This window comes from Saccoglossus kowalevskii, chromosome 13 (genome assembly GCF_978046115.1).
Source record: "Saccoglossus kowalevskii chromosome 13, keSacKowa6.1, whole genome shotgun sequence".
Lineage (NCBI taxonomy): Eukaryota > Metazoa > Hemichordata > Enteropneusta > Harrimaniidae > Saccoglossus > Saccoglossus kowalevskii.
Window position 1 is genome coordinate 18,529,298 of NC_140653.1, and position 15,861 is coordinate 18,545,158.

At 39.1% G+C, this 15,861-nt stretch overlaps 1 protein-coding gene across 1 annotated transcript in view; it reads left to right on the forward strand.

Moving 5' to 3' along the window:
• LOC100378002 (tetratricopeptide repeat protein 37-like) overlaps positions 1–15,861 on the forward strand; it is a 55,027-nt gene that overhangs the window by 38,164 nt on the left and 1,002 nt on the right. Inside the window, exons 30-43 of the mRNA XM_085507009.1 lie at positions 3,758–3,835; positions 4,343–4,470; positions 4,626–4,749; positions 5,298–5,472; positions 6,166–6,212; positions 6,349–6,421; positions 6,643–6,696; positions 9,936–10,047; positions 10,923–11,054; positions 11,622–11,737; positions 12,260–12,412; positions 13,214–13,351; positions 14,990–15,123; positions 15,553–15,670. Of these exons, the coding sequence (XP_085363135.1) occupies positions 3,758–3,835; positions 4,343–4,470; positions 4,626–4,749; positions 5,298–5,472; positions 6,166–6,212; positions 6,349–6,421; positions 6,643–6,696; positions 9,936–10,047; positions 10,923–11,054; positions 11,622–11,737; positions 12,260–12,412; positions 13,214–13,351; positions 14,990–15,123; positions 15,553–15,670 (1,582 nt within the window). The remainder of the gene's footprint in view (positions 1–3,757; positions 3,836–4,342; positions 4,471–4,625; positions 4,750–5,297; positions 5,473–6,165; positions 6,213–6,348; positions 6,422–6,642; positions 6,697–9,935; positions 10,048–10,922; positions 11,055–11,621; positions 11,738–12,259; positions 12,413–13,213; positions 13,352–14,989; positions 15,124–15,552; positions 15,671–15,861) is intronic.

A 15,861-nucleotide genomic window follows, 5' to 3' on the forward strand; every position in this document is an offset into this window, starting at 1 on the left:
GGGAAACGCACAGACGATGTTGATGGGCGGACCTTGGTCCCCTGCAGATTAGAGACCTAAATTTTAGGATCGGACAATTTTATGCTCAACCCATTTCCGCTGGACCAAGCGCTACCCGATCGAGTGGTGTTTGAGACCGGAGCCAGCAGGGTCTGGAGTCAAATCTCACTGCCCGACCAGATCCTTCGGTTCCTTCCCCCGACCCCGGTACCACAAATTTTTGGTTTGGTGGAACGGGCAAAGGCAGGGGGCCGCGTTCATGGAATTTTTCAACAGTACAGTAGGAAACAATCCACGCACTGTGAGCAGAGTGGCGACCCTGAACCTTTGAGTTGTGGCCAGCCCACTGGAACACATTGTTTTGCGCCGCCACACTCTGAAGTCTCGAAGGCGGAACGCACCAGCCTCCTAGACCAGCAGACACAGCCATTGGTGGGACACCACACAGCTATGCGGGATATCCTGCCAATTTGGCTGTTTTCACTGGGCACACCACCGCCTCAGTTATGCAGGCTGGACCTCCCTCACCCTCTTTCTTTAGAGGATGGAAGGAGCAGTCTTAGTGCTTCGAGATTCCACTGACCAGTTGGTACAAGTGAGACCCGCGAGCCAGTTTGGCTTCTGTCAAGGGCAAACGGAAAGGACCCCAAGCTGAGAAAACGACCAAAGTCAGCACTCACTGGCCAGAAGTAGCCAGGTGGCAAGTGTCCTGGCTCTTCTGGGGGAGGGAAGAGCGGCGACGGTCCCTCAGGAAGAAGGGACCAGGTGGGAGAGTCTGAACCTATTGACTTCTACAGGTCTCATGGGGTCTCACCTCAGCGGAGGAGAGATCACCCCTGATGTGGAACTGCCGAACCCACACATCTGTTGCACTGATTGCGCCTATGTATTCCGGCTCAGAGGCAGCTCATAACCGATCCCTGGACTCTCCAGGTGGTGATACAGTTACAAGATCTCGCTGCAATCTCCACCCCCCTGGCATCAGCCCTCGTTCTGGGTGCTACCAGGGGACAATCCGACAGTTTTCTTACAAAGGGCGCTATACACAGGATAGAGGACCCGGTGTTAAGTCCAGGCTTCTATTCGCAAGTGTTGGTGGTTCCAAAGACTACAGGTTGCTGCGTCTCATTCTGGATTTAAGCAGATTATATCAGTACATGTATGCCACTCACCATGGCTATGACTCTGGTAACGAATGCCTCCCTTACAGGTTGGTGAGAGCACCTATTGGACGAACAAGCCCAATGAATATGGCTCCTGCACTTGGTTCAGGACCGCCATATCAACTGGCTCGAACTGAAAGAAGTGCACTTAGCACTGATAAACCTTCTACCCATAGTTCAAGACCACAGAGTCTTGCTTCGCACGAACAACACAGCGGTGGTCTCCTATGGCAACAAGAAGGGAGGATCAGAACCCTCATCGCTTTCATTCCTAGCAAAGCAAATTCTCCTTTGGTACCTGGGATACAATGTGGAGCTTGCCGCACACCACCTTCCAGGGGTGAGGAACAGTCCAGCGGACGCTCTCTCATGCGGCTCCGTCTCCAGAACGCGGAGTGGCAGATACCCCATGGGGTAGCCTCCAGACTGTTTCGGCGGTGGGACGGTCCAAGTTTAGAACTATTCACCATACCCCGGAATGCCAAGCTCTTGACGTACGTGAAACTCCTGCCGAATCCAGGAGCCAGGGACGCTTTGTTGATCCTGTGGACCCACATGGACGTGTACGCCTTTCCTCCCTTCCCACTATTCACCAGGTACTGGAGAAACTTCGACACAGGTGCACCAGGCCCAACAAGCCAAGCAAGGTCTGGTTTCCACTATTTTTGGAAATGTTAGTCGAAACACCAGGGGTGCTTCCAAACTTCCGGATCTGCTGTCCCAACCGGACTGCCTTTGAGCCCAGCGGTGTACCATGCATCGAGGCTCTCAGTTGACTCACTCAGGGTTTTTCTGAGCGGGCTGCCAACGTCCTGGCCAGGGCGAACATGGATCCAACCGACACAGCCTATGCCTCAAAATAACAAGTGTACACTGATTGGTGTAGTGGAAGGGAGATCCATGCCATCCCTCTGTTGGCGAGACAGCTGACTTTTCGCCCATCTGTTTGACGAAATGGTCCTTTCAGCAATTGTTGGCTACGTACAGGTTAGCCTTGTCACCCACCATTGAGAATTCTCTGGGGACAAGGCTAGCCAGTTGTCCTATTATTAAGAGACTGTTTACTGCTTAATCAGAGGCTAGCTAGACCCTGAACGGGGGAACCACCCAATCTGGACTTGTCAGTTGTGTTGTCCGCTCTAAGCAAACCGCCTTTTGAGCCTCTTCGATCGGCACCACTCAAATATTTGACGTGGAAAACAGTCTTCCTACTAGCCCTTGTCTCAGGTAGGTGTCGGGCTGAACTAGGAGCCCTGTCCTTCTTGGACAGGTGTGCCATCTGTATGGAAAAACAGGTCATGCTGAAGAGACGAATCGGGTTCCTCACCAAGAATCAAATCCCAGGACGTAATCCACAACCGATCGTCATCCCCCGGCTGGCAACATTGTCAACCCAGAGGATCGGGAGGAGTTGCTTCTGTGCCCGGTTCGAGTGGCGAGTTGCTACGAGAGCCGTACTAAGGAGTTGAGGCATGGCAGCAAGCACATGTTTATATGTTATGGCCAGGGTAAGCAGGACAGACCAGCTTCTCCGACTTCCATTGCCAGGTGGATCACTGCGACCAGGTCCGAGGTTTATAACCGCTTGGCTTCCTCGACACAGGGTTTACAGAGACACCAAGTACAAGCACATAAGGTCTGTGCGATTGCTAACTTATTAGCTCTTGCGTCAGGTGCCTCCCTCGAACATTTGCTGAGGACAGACTTCCGGAGAACGCAAAATGTCTTTACCAGTTCTACCCAATCCATTGAGGAGGGTCATTTTAGGGAGGGTCCCGTCGTAGCGGGTCAGACTTTGGTTACTGACCCAGTCAAGACGACCTCAGGAATCCCTGCTCATGGGAGATAGAGTAGTCTCTGCTACAGATTTGTACGGAGAAGTTTCTCTCGTCAGCGCTCGTTGGAACTTTCCAGGTCTCGCTTTCGACTTATGCCCTCATGCAGAACTGTTTCGGTCTTTTCTTTTGAAAGCTAGTTACCCAAAATTTTGGGTTTAGCGTTCTCTGGCATATCAAACCCTGTCACTTTCAGCATTTTGTTTTGTTCTGGGGACGGCACTGGCAAGGTAGAACAGCGTTTCTTCACTGGTCTCAACTAGGTGGTCGTAGGTAGAGGGTATTATCCCGGACTGGGGCAACCTTTTTATCGTTTTTGGTTCGCTCGAAAACCTGTCACCTATCGGCGTCTGACTCTGCCTACAGTTCAAAATAGTCATTTTGACTGACCGGAGTCTATGGTGGGTATGAACTATGTGAATAGGCGGGTTGAAAACCCTCTGCCTAAATTTGTTATGTTCAAAAAAACTCAACAAACAAGCTGCTCTCTGATTGGTCTGACTTTTCAGTGTTAAGGTTGGGTAGCCAATCAGACACAATCTTATAAGTACATGTAGCTATTCATTGACTCAATCGTTCCACTGTTAGTGCAGTATATAAAGGTAAAAGTGGAATATGGTTTCTGATATGTGTCAGCGTTCGCATTTTACATGTAAGGTCCGGAGAGACAATGGTAACATTAACTGTCTCCTGGCACAGAAATATATTTTTAAAAAAAATGCCAAAGTTGCAACCAACCACCGAGTGTTCTAATTTCAGGGCTGTCCAGTTATTACAAGAGAGTGGTAATACAACACAGCTAAATATAGTGTTATCAAACCATGCAAAGATGTTATGGTTAGTATGTTATTTGGATTTATTTTTAAAAAAGTGGGATTATTGAAATTATTTGAATATTAATGCCCTAACACTTGACAGAAGTCGAACAGGCAATTATTACCGTTGTTTTATAAGTGGATTTATAACATCTGATATCAGAGGTCAGAGTTCAAATCCACTTGTTTCTTGGGACGTTTGTAATCTTAACATGTAGGGGATAGTTGTACAATCCATAAATATCCAACCCTGCAGAAATTTTAATTAACCCTTGTAGTTTCAACTTTGACCCTTAACCCCTAGACCACTATTGTCAACTTTGACCCTTTACCGTCATGTAAACTTTGACCCTTAACCCTTGGCAACTGTGTCCTTCACCATTGTCAAGTGATGAAAGTAGTATCACTTTCTGTCTCCATAATTCAAGATTATTGTTGAATTTAGAAGAAATTACAGAAAAAATGTTCGAGGGAAAAAGAGTCTCGATGTAAAAGCATAATGTAATAACATGAATTTGTTAAAATTCAGTGCAATTGGAAAGTATGAAGAGTCTGTCTCTGTATATCTGTCTATTAAGCCATTAAGTGATGTCAACGACATCTGTGGATTGGCTGCGGCATTGTATAAAAGTAACAAATTGAAAGAAAGTTATCAAGGTTAGTAGATAGTATGTAAACCTAATATTATACATTTGGAGTGACTAGAAATTACATTTAATTTTTTGTCTTTTGTTCATTTCAACACTTCATTTTAAAAGTACCTGTAACAAAGTGTATAATTTGTCCCTGACATTGACTGTGTTCCTTTTCAGCATTTGAACAGGCTTTACAAGTGGCTACCAATGACGGTGACAAGTCGAGTATACTGGCAGCCATGGGAATGGTATCATATCACTTCAACGATGTCGATAGAGCTAAAACCTTGCTATTTAAATGGTGAGTAACATGTTCAGGGGGTGATTACTAAAAACTAAGGGGGGTAGAACTACTGTGTCAACCTTACCCAAGACTTTCTAATGGTCAACCCTTTAATCAATCCTCGGGGCCGGAGCTATGTCACAAAACGTTCCACGTTGCTAAGACTGTACATGGATTTCCATGGGAGCTGTGTGCGCTGCTGTGGAACGCCGGTTGAGCCGGTGAAAATTCAAGAAAACAACACAAACTCAACTTTGAAGTAATTCTGAACAACCAAATTTACATATGTTACACACGTAGGGCTAATCTTGTTACACTGTTCAGAGGAGTCTCAACAACCCAAAGTATCGTTTTCTGCAAGTTTTGGGCCTTTGTTTTCACCGCGAGGGTTGCCAGGCAGTGAAAATGCCTGGATGTCCGCCCCGAGGATACAAAAAGAATAGATAAAAGATAAAATGACAACTATCCACAAGAATTCAAAAATTTTCAAATTGATCTTCATTCATTGGCATTGACCTGTACTATGTTTATGTTATGTTTATATTTTGTGGTATTTGTTTTTTCAGTTCACAGTTTTCCCCATCCTGTACGCATGGTATACTGGCTCTGTGTGCCTTGGGTTTACGACAAGGTGATTACACCCTAGCATCAGCAGCTCTCACAGAACTACTGAAACTTGGCGATAATGACCAATTGTCTGCCGACATCTCTTTCATGTCAGCATGTCTGTATGCATTGCAGGTATGTTATTAAATAGTAGTCGAGTTATGAATAATATTTATTTAGTTGACAACGAGATTGAAAGCTTGGTGGACTTTGTCAAAACTAGTGTGAGTGGAACAACTTTGTAAGGAAAAGTTGTTTGAATTTCTCCTTGAATGAAATACCTTTTTCACTTCCTGACATCTTTATATTTGGGTGGTGGTTTTTTTTGGCAGCCCAATCATGAGTTGTATGTTGTCACAGTGTATATGTGTTACGTAACTCTTTTTGTATAGAAGGACAATCACCTGTAGAAATTGTGGCTGATTCATGTACTTATTATGTTGCTTTCAACCACAAGCCACCTGCTTAGCATTTTATAGTAATGTAACCATACATTCACACAGCGTGTCAATCTGAAAATTGTTTTTTCAACTCTAGAGTGTTGTACCATTTTTAAATAGTGAGAAGACCATTGCGCTCTTTACTTGAGTCGTGTAAGAAAAACCTATTTCTGAAAAACAGTCCTCTCCTTGTAAATGTGGAGAACAAAAAAACTATTAAATGGTTACTGTTTGGAACAAAGAAAGTACTTTCCTAGTAAATGCTGAGCAAAAAGCATCCACTGTCGAAGGTTAGCGGACTGTTATGACGATAGAAACGAGCCAAAAAGTAGTTTTACTGTAGTGGATCAGAAATAAAATCACAAGCAGTGTCTTTTTTTTCATACAGGGGAGTTACATCACTGCAAAGAACCAAATTCTCAAATCAATTCACAGGTAAATGTTACATAGGTCACCGATTTCTTGAATAGCGTAACTTGCATGGGTTGTTTCATAGTTTCCTTTGGGAAGTGTTTAGTTTCAGTTATCTTTAAAAATGATGATCAATTTTATGCTAATGCAATGTTTTTAGGTTCCCATGGCGAGCTATTCTTTGGCAACAGGCTTCCAAATTTATACTGCAATATATACCAGACAAGGCCAAGGTATGTGATAGGTCATTTGATCCTGTGTTTTATAAACTTTAACATTATCATATAGATACTGGATTACGTATTAAAATAAATAATAACACATTCAATGTTATCAAAGTTTGTTTGACCATAATATATTGAATGTCGATCATAAAAACATTTTTTTGTGAGGGATGGCAGTTTTTGTTATTGTTTGCAGTAACAATTAATATGTATATTGTTTGGTTTCACAGGTAGCCGTAAATTGTGGCAAAGTCGCTAATATACATGGTATCACCGAATGCAAGGTTTGTTACTTTTAATACTACCGGTATGACCTGCCACGCCCATTTATGGCATACATTGATTAACAAATAATAATGCTATAATATTAAATAATGAACTTTTGGAAATTGAAATAACGACAACTCCATGCAGAGTACATATGTTGTCAGCATGTTTTATGAGTCACATGGGACCTGTATGTAACATAGCACAATTTACAACAACACTTGAATATAAGGCAAACATGTGACAACATAATATGAAATGTGTGCCTGTTCTGTTCATATGTATGTAAGAGGGTCTAAAAACTATTAAACTCTGCGACGTGATTGTGCAACTCGCTGAATGTTGATCATCGCACTCTGCGAATGGGTTGCAGTGTCACTCTGTGATAAGCATGATTCCCATTGGCTGGTTGGTCGAAACGTGTTAATCCCAATGGTTGATTGATGCCCATATTACGATACTTCTTTATTTACAGTGTAAGGCTTCACTGCATGCCTTGTATAAGTTTTAAATGGTTATTTCGACAATTGCTCGCGAACTACAGTATACAAGTGTGTAAACACTATGTACCGGCGACATGCCGCACTATTCGGTGATCGGCAAGCACTCCTGTGTTTGACTAGACTGGCACAGTTGGGACTGCTTTTTAGTTTTGACAAATTAAAACTGTAACCAAGAGTTGTCAAAGCAGTTTCTCAGTTCTCATTTTCTCCGCTCCCATGGCCGTGAATAACCCCCAAGTTCAAAGTTGCATGGTCACATTGACAAATTGTAACAGTATCGCTGTGATTTTATTATCCCAGCCAAAATATTTTTAAAAAACATGATCACTAGCAATTATAACAACTCTGCAAATATGTGACGCTAATCTAACCATTTCCCGCAAAACAAAAAGCATAGTACAACCCCGGTGATTGACCCAAGCCACTGTAGCCTTTCAGGTCACATCCGGAAATATATATTTACGCAACATGGTTTATGTTTGTGAATATATTTATTGAATATCGCAGCATAGACCAGGTCACTCTAGAAGGAACTGTGCATATAGCCAACTTGAATTTGAATTCTTACAAGCTACTAGTACCTTGTCACCAGAAATGACTTGTTTATTTTACTTTTAATATACAGCTTAGATCAGTAACTATACACATAAACAATAAGCGAGCATGTTGACTGTGTACAATGAATAATCAGTCAAATTAGAATACTAAGCTCCGCCCATACCATGCTTTATGGTTGGCTGGTTTCCGCCTCAAGTGTCATGGCGCACCAAGCCACAAGAGGCTGGTAACTAGTAATGCTTATAGTATTCTGATTGGTCCATCACGTTCTTGTTCGTTGTTCTATCTCCCTTGGTTACCTGATGTCAGTGCTTACCCTCGTGGTCGTTCCAAGGTTTTCCCACGCTCTCAAAAGTTGCAGGAATATAAAACTTTTGTTGTTGTTATTACTTTGCACAAAAATAGCGAGAAATGTTAAAACCAACTCAAGTAGGAAGTCGAAGCAGGGGGAATGAATGGACGTGGCGTTATTGTAGTATCACAGACACGTTTACGTAGAACAGAACTTGGAATGTTTTCAAAAAACGTCACTCAGTCACATGCCTTTGGGCCTGAATCCCAGCCTAGTGGATTACTAGTGATTTGCAACACCTCCAATAAACAATTAGAACTATGAATACCATGGCTCTGTGGAACGTTGTGAATTACATCTTGTCACAACGTTTCTGTCCAATAATTCACTCGGTGAAATGTCCTTCCCAGGATTCTCCATGCTTGGTACAATGTAACAATAGGGTTGCGTGAATCCACTTATACCATTGGTTGACTGTGACAGCAAAGGTCAACGTCATGACAACCAGACATTGGTGCATTTTCCTGTGTTTAGTTCACGGTGGTACTGAGCAACATGGCCGTTCATAGGCCACCATACACACAAAAACCACCGAGGTTTACGGGGATCTGGGTCTTGGACTATACAAATTTTATATTTAGTTTAAAGCCTTTTGTCAGTTGCAGCATTATGTGGCATAATCTCATTTTTGAAGATCTATTTTCATTAAGCGTGGTTCCGACCTGAAAGAAAACGGCATGCCAGTGCGATTTGTTTTCAAATCACCGCTGAATTCCTCAGCTTATATACCATATAAACCACATACGTCCATACGATACCATATCTTACAGTGTCTCTATTCACAATCTGTAAAAATTACGAAGTTCAACCTGCAGTTTCACTGTTCGTGAAGCTAAATATATGATATCTTGGTCGATCACTTTTTGAAAACACATTGATTTTCCATTGTTTTCATTACAACAAACGAGAAGGTGAATAACAATGAAAATTCTCTCAGTACAGTACTCCCAGTTGTCCCACTGTCACACATTTCCAATAAATGATAGACAAATTTTATGCAAATATTGATTTATTTTCTTACTGCTTATTGATTTATTTTCTTACTGCTTCATGGGGTGTGACTCTTTGTTTAATTTTTCGCCAATCCGCGAAATTTATACACTGCGAAAGTCTTGGACAGCTCAAAACCGTGAAATTAAACACACGCAAAATTGAATGTTGACTCAAATCGACTCAAAATTGAGTATAAAGTGGTTTCCTAAATAGTGGGAATTGATATACGGTAGATATGAAACAATTCACGCATATCGCATCCCCACGTGATTACACTGTGACAAGTGGTCTTCCAATCAAAATATGCCGTTTCACAGAGTGCAATAATTGACATTCATCGAGTCGCACTATCACATCGTAGAGTCAGTTTTTAGACCCCTTACATACATGTAAATACAATATGACTGAAAATAGATAAATTGCACTCACTGTCGTAACAAGTACTCATCACAATGTTTTGACCATTTACTGTCTTTTTTTGTAGATACTGGGCTTTTTATCAGAATTCCTAACACTTTGCGCTGTATTGTCAACTTTTGGCACCATCTAAACATTATTTTATGCAGTCTGCATTCCTCCAAATGAAATGTTGATAAAAAAAACCTTTGATCAAAAACTAAACAGAATATCTGAAACTGTTTGTATGCTCCGAAATAAAGATGAAATTCAGTAAAAATTTTACAAAATGTGAAAATATTTGCACTAAATCTTGGGTGGGGACAATTTCTCACACTCAAAGGGTTGCAACTGGTCGTAAGTAAACATTCAGCTTGTCGTGCACTATTATGACAGCAACAGTAGTAATCAGAAAGTTGGACAATAAGAAATATTTCTTGTTTTTGTTTCACAGAAATCACATTCTGTACTTGCTATGTGTCAGTTAGCTGCTGGTGATCATTCTAATCGTAACCATGGTAACAATGCCATTAAAACTGCACAAAAAATGGTCCATCGTAATCCAGGTGAGTACATCTATATACTGTAAAGCACTTCAATTTTGTGAGAAAGGAATTTTGTGAGCCCTAGAAAATCACAAAATTTTGTATCGGTGAACAGGTTTAGTTTTTGAATGCCAAAATCTTCCACCAAATAAACATAATATCTCACTGGCTGCAAGTCTTGGTTAAAATTTTGAGAAGATTAGGCTGGATTATTTTGACTTTCATATCATGCCAGTTTTAATGAAAATAAAAAAAAAACAATATCTAGCTCTCGTGAAAAATAGCATCATTTTCACTGTTTAGTGTTTGTTTCGAAAAACTTCACTGAGCATTATGTCATGTGATTAATTATTCATGAGAACGTTTAATTCAGACAAAAACAATTGAATAAACAAAAACTAAAATAGCGACAGACGTAATTTATATTGTTGTGGTGTTGAAATAATTTTTCAGGTTTTGTTCATGCAATAACCTTTCTTGAGATTCACAACAAATCACCAAAAATCTAAAAATGTGGTTATCGTCTACACATGTTGTCTTCATTTTATCTTTTTCATGCTCTGTACCTCGTTTCATGATTGTGTCAGTTCTATTTTCAGTAAGATTTTGTAATTGTGACAAATTTTATATTTTTGTATTAGTTTCTATGATGTATGTCATATAGAGGGATTTTGATGGATGTCAAAGCTGAAAATGAGAATCGTATCCCATGATGCATTGCACACATACTCAGTAAAATCCGAATCTCTGTCTGCAAAAGTTTCACAGTTTTTACAGAATTTCACACATTTTAGAATCGCATACTAACCATACAAATCGCATCGTAATTTTTTTCCACTTTTAACACCCCCTCAAACTCTACACATGTATAGAATATATTTGTTTAATTTTATCAGGTGATCTTCAACAATGGGCACAGCTAGCTGCTTGTTGCTATGCCGATGAGTGTAACCGCCAGGCTATGACAACGACATCCATTGCAGATGGTAGTTTGAGTTTCAACCTGTCTCAAAATGTTGTTCAGCAAGGTAGAGCATTTAAATCAAGCAATCTCATATTACTGTGATGTCATTGATGACGTCATACTTAAGGGTGACAGTTCTCAGGAACTTTTATATCTGAAATATTCAATTGCTCTTATTTTAATATGGAGATTATTGCCCCATAAACGGTAGTGGCAAGTTTTGTGGAATATCACCACTAGAGGGCGCTTCCACCAGACGAACAAGTTAGGGTTGCTATACAGTATAATTTACGGGTAACTGCAAAATTTTAAATTTTAAAATTCATGGATTAGACAAAATTGATAATTTGTCAACTTAGAGTTTGATCAAAGAATCACAATGATTGACATGAAATCAAAAACAGTACAAACAAATTATGAAACTAAATGACTTTGTGCTCTTTGAAATGTCTTCATTATTCTCTGCAAGATTTTAGTGAAAAATATTTTTCTATAATTCTGTATAGATTTTAGACCAAATCACTATATTTTCATATTGGCAACAGGTCTTGACCAACAATTTTGAAAAAAATATTAATGATTAGTCCAAAGGGTTGATTATTTACCAACTTTTTCAATGTTTTACCCACAGCTGAAAGAAACTCTGATGGGAGTGGGTTGAGGCTACTGCACTGGGCTGTTAAAATGTCAGCTGAAAGTCTGTTATTATCTGGAAATAACAAGAAAGCAAATGATTTTATTCAAAAGGTATTGTTTGCTATAGTCTTGGTCTTACACGTATGATACTAGTATTGATGAAAGCAAAACCTGTATGAATTGGAAATCTTTCAGAAGTGGAAGTATATGTGAATCCCAAAATATTTTTCCAATCCTGAAGTAATCTTTGCGAAGATAAGCCACCTGAAAACTCTAACAATGATACATATTGATTAATAACCATTCAAAGTGCGTGATAATAATGGTAAAAATACCATATTTGCTCTATTAAAAGTGCATAAAAATCGAAAATCATATTCGTTGTACACTGAATCATAAAAGTATTTCTTATTTTGATCATTGGAAGATTTAAATATAACACATTATCTAGGTATTAAGGGTAATGTAGTAATCAATGTAGTAGACACATCTTATTTCAGTGAATCAACTATTGCATACATAACTCCTAGCTATTTTATTGAATACCCTAACCGCACATACTGATTAAAAAACAATATCGTAGTTTCATTCTAAACTGTCATGTGACAATACTTGCATTTTTCTCGCATGCAGGCGATGTCTTTGTACAGCTCTTCCCCTCAGCTGATGTCACAATTAGAATTGTTATTTGCGAAGTCTCTTACAACGCAACATATGAGTGATGATGATTTAGATATTCTGAGGAATTCTGTTATAAAAGAGGCCAGCTCAGCGCAGGCCTGGCAGGTAAGTCATCGTACACTGGGTATACTGCTCACTTTACATACTTGGTGAAGCAATACTGGTCACATGACATTGGCTTTTCGCCATAGGGAGGGTAGTTTTATGACATCTTAGTCATGTGACTATATTCAGGTTTCAGAAAATATACTGATCAAATGATTTTACCCCTTTGTGTGTCAGATATTTTTTCCTCTCCCATAATTCATTGCAAATTTGGTAAGAGTTCTTTAGGGCCCTCAGTCATAACTCTAATCTTAACCACGCCCCTCCAGTGCTTCTTCCTCATTTCAATTGTATATACCCCTCTTCAGGTCTCTTATAGTTATTTGGAGGGGCATATTGAATTGAATTGGAGGCTGGATTATTAGGGTTAGAGGTCAGGTGGCCTTAACGAACTCTTTCAGCAAATGTTATCACAATTTTGAACCATATAGACAGTTACAGACAAGATTCATGGTCAGATATTGCTTTACGTTTTTGGTCAAAAGGTTTGTCAATTTTTTTCAACATTTCAGATGGGAAGAAGCAGAATATACATAATCATTTTGTAGATTGTTCTAAAAAGTTGACAATGACACGCAAAAGGTTTATAATACTGATTACAAGACAAGTTTATTTATTTCTATTTAGGAAGTGGGGGTTCTGGGCCAGTAAATAGGAAACATTTCTAGACACTCTGATCTGATATGTAACACCATCTTCGATTTTGGCAAAGTAAATGTTTCAGTGATTTTCACTGAAATGAATTCCATGAATGTTTCAGTGATGTCACATTACCGGTAATAAAGAATTATTTCTATACAGATATTAGCTGAAGTGTACACGTGTAAAGAAATGATGGTTGCTGCAGAGATGTGTTATCGCCAGAGTCTACAGATGTCGAGGTCAGCTAAAACAGTACCTCTTATTAGACTTGCAAACCTGGCCATGATGTTATCAAGGGTGAGTAGCTGTAGATGGATTACTTGCTAGTACTTGATAAACATTAGTAACTTGACAACACAGGTACATTGTGTTTCCTCTGTTTGTATTGAAGCGTCAAAGTCAATCATTTAACTTTTGTGCAAATAAAAATATAGGCTTTGTAAACATTGCATGGGACCCATATAGAATATGATGCCATGTGATTACTGCTTCTTCAATATTATCAATATTATATTGCTTTTAATGTATATGAAATGGCACTACCCTGGCCTGTGGTGTGTAACTCTGGTATCATAAATTATCTGCATGCTAACACAATGCTGGGACAATTCTCTTACAATACTACTTTCCTATACGGCGTTGTATTTTTTGTGAGAGAAAAATTTTTGAACATTTTTCTCTGGGCTTACACAGATTGTCAACTGTTGCATCATATCAAGTCGCTTCAAATGTTTTTATTAGTCCCCGTTTGGATGTTGGTGTGCGGACCTGTATCTTAGAAATGCCTGGACCAATCACAATCACAATCAAACTTCACACATACATCATACATGATATTATACATATGCACATCAATTTGTTTCACGATCTGATTTAAGATGGCCGAATGGCGGCCATTTTTGTGCTAAAAAATCCTGAAAATCAAGCATTTCTCAGCTGTTTACAGATGGATTTTGTTCAACCTTGGTATATACATTAGACATTATGGGACCTTGATGCAAATAATTTTGTTTTTCAGATAAGATTCAAAATGGCCGACTGGCAGCCATTTTGTATTAATGAATATGGTTCTCATGCCATATCTCTCTGACTTGCTTTCACTGATTATGTTCATTATACATCATGTCATATTGGTTTGACGATCCTATTCAAAATGGCCAAATGGTGGCCATTTTTCTGCTAAAAAATCACCAAGCATTTATGGATGGATTTCGTTCAAACTTGGTACATATATTAGACATTACAGGTTCCTGATGCACATCATTTATTTTTCAGATCGGATTCAAAATGGCTGTCTGGTGGCCATTTTGTTTTAATGAATGGGCTTCTAGACCTATATCTCTGACTTGTTTTGAGTGATTATATTCAAATTTTAAATATTCATTATACATCATGTCAGATAAACATATATTGGTTTGTGCTAAAAAATCATCAAATATCAAGCATTTCGTTCAAACTTGGTACATACATTAGACATTACGGGTTCCTGATGCACGTCATTTTATTTTTTCAGATTGGATTCTGACTGGCGGCCATTTTGTTTTAATGATTGGGCTTCTAGAGCCATATCTCTTAAATGCTTTGACTGATTATATTCAAATTTCATTTATTCAAAATGGCTGATTTTGAATGCTGTTTCAGAGCAATATCTCTCAATAAGTACTTGTTTGATGATCAGATACAAATATCAATCATTTTAATGTTAAAAAATCATGGTTATACATGTATTCCAGCTATATTACTATAAACAAAACTATATATCTTAAATTTGATAACTAACGGGAATTGTGCCATGCATGGCTTGTTAACTATTATGCTAGTTAAACTTGGTTACTTGGAGGATGTACTGCCCATTATTGCATGGATAACTGAACAGAAACGGGCAATGTGTACGATAATTATTAAATATATGTACCGGTGTTTCACAATTTTCAGCCTGGTGAGGCCAATACAGATACATGGTCTTCCCTTTGTCATGAGGCAACCAATGAAGTATTAAAGATACAGCCACAGTGTTCCACAGCTCTCTTACTGCAAGGGATTATGCAATATTACAAGAAGAACCACAGGTAAATAATGTCAGAGTAGAAATGCTTTTCTGTTCACTGTGAAGTCTTGCATAATGTATGAATGGTGTAGATCGAACATCTGCCACAAAAATGGAATCATTTGATCTAATTTTTTTAAAGTTCAAGGTCAAAATGCTGATCTTTCAGAGGGGAATATAGCATTGAGAAAGTACTTTTGCATTTGGCCTTTGTATGATTTCATGCATAACATGGGACCTTGCATGGGTCTATATGTTGATGATTTGGACGACATCCTCTATGCCTGCCAGGGTAATGCTACTATCATACAAATGATTGTCCTCAAAAACTTGTCGGCTTTTTTTTTTAATCCGCTATTACAGTGCAAGAGGAAAATATAATCAAATCTTTTAATAAAATGTTGCGACGTACACGAACCGACATGTGTAATGGTGAGCATTGTATTTGCAGGCATGTAAAGAAATGTCTGCATCGAGTGATAGATCTTGGAGCTGGTTATGCTGTATCTGTTGCCAGATTATATCTGATTCAACTGTATTTAGAAAAGAATGAAACACAGGCTGTTAAGGTATATAATCAGATGATGTCAAGAACCTTTTAGTCTCTTTCACAAAACAGAAACCTATATAAATTTGTTTTCATATTGTTTGAACAAGATTGGTCGCTTATAGTTACATTATGTTCATCTGGACCAGATATAACAAATTGTAGAAAAATACATATTGAATAATTAAGGCATTTAAAGCCTCTGTATTAGGA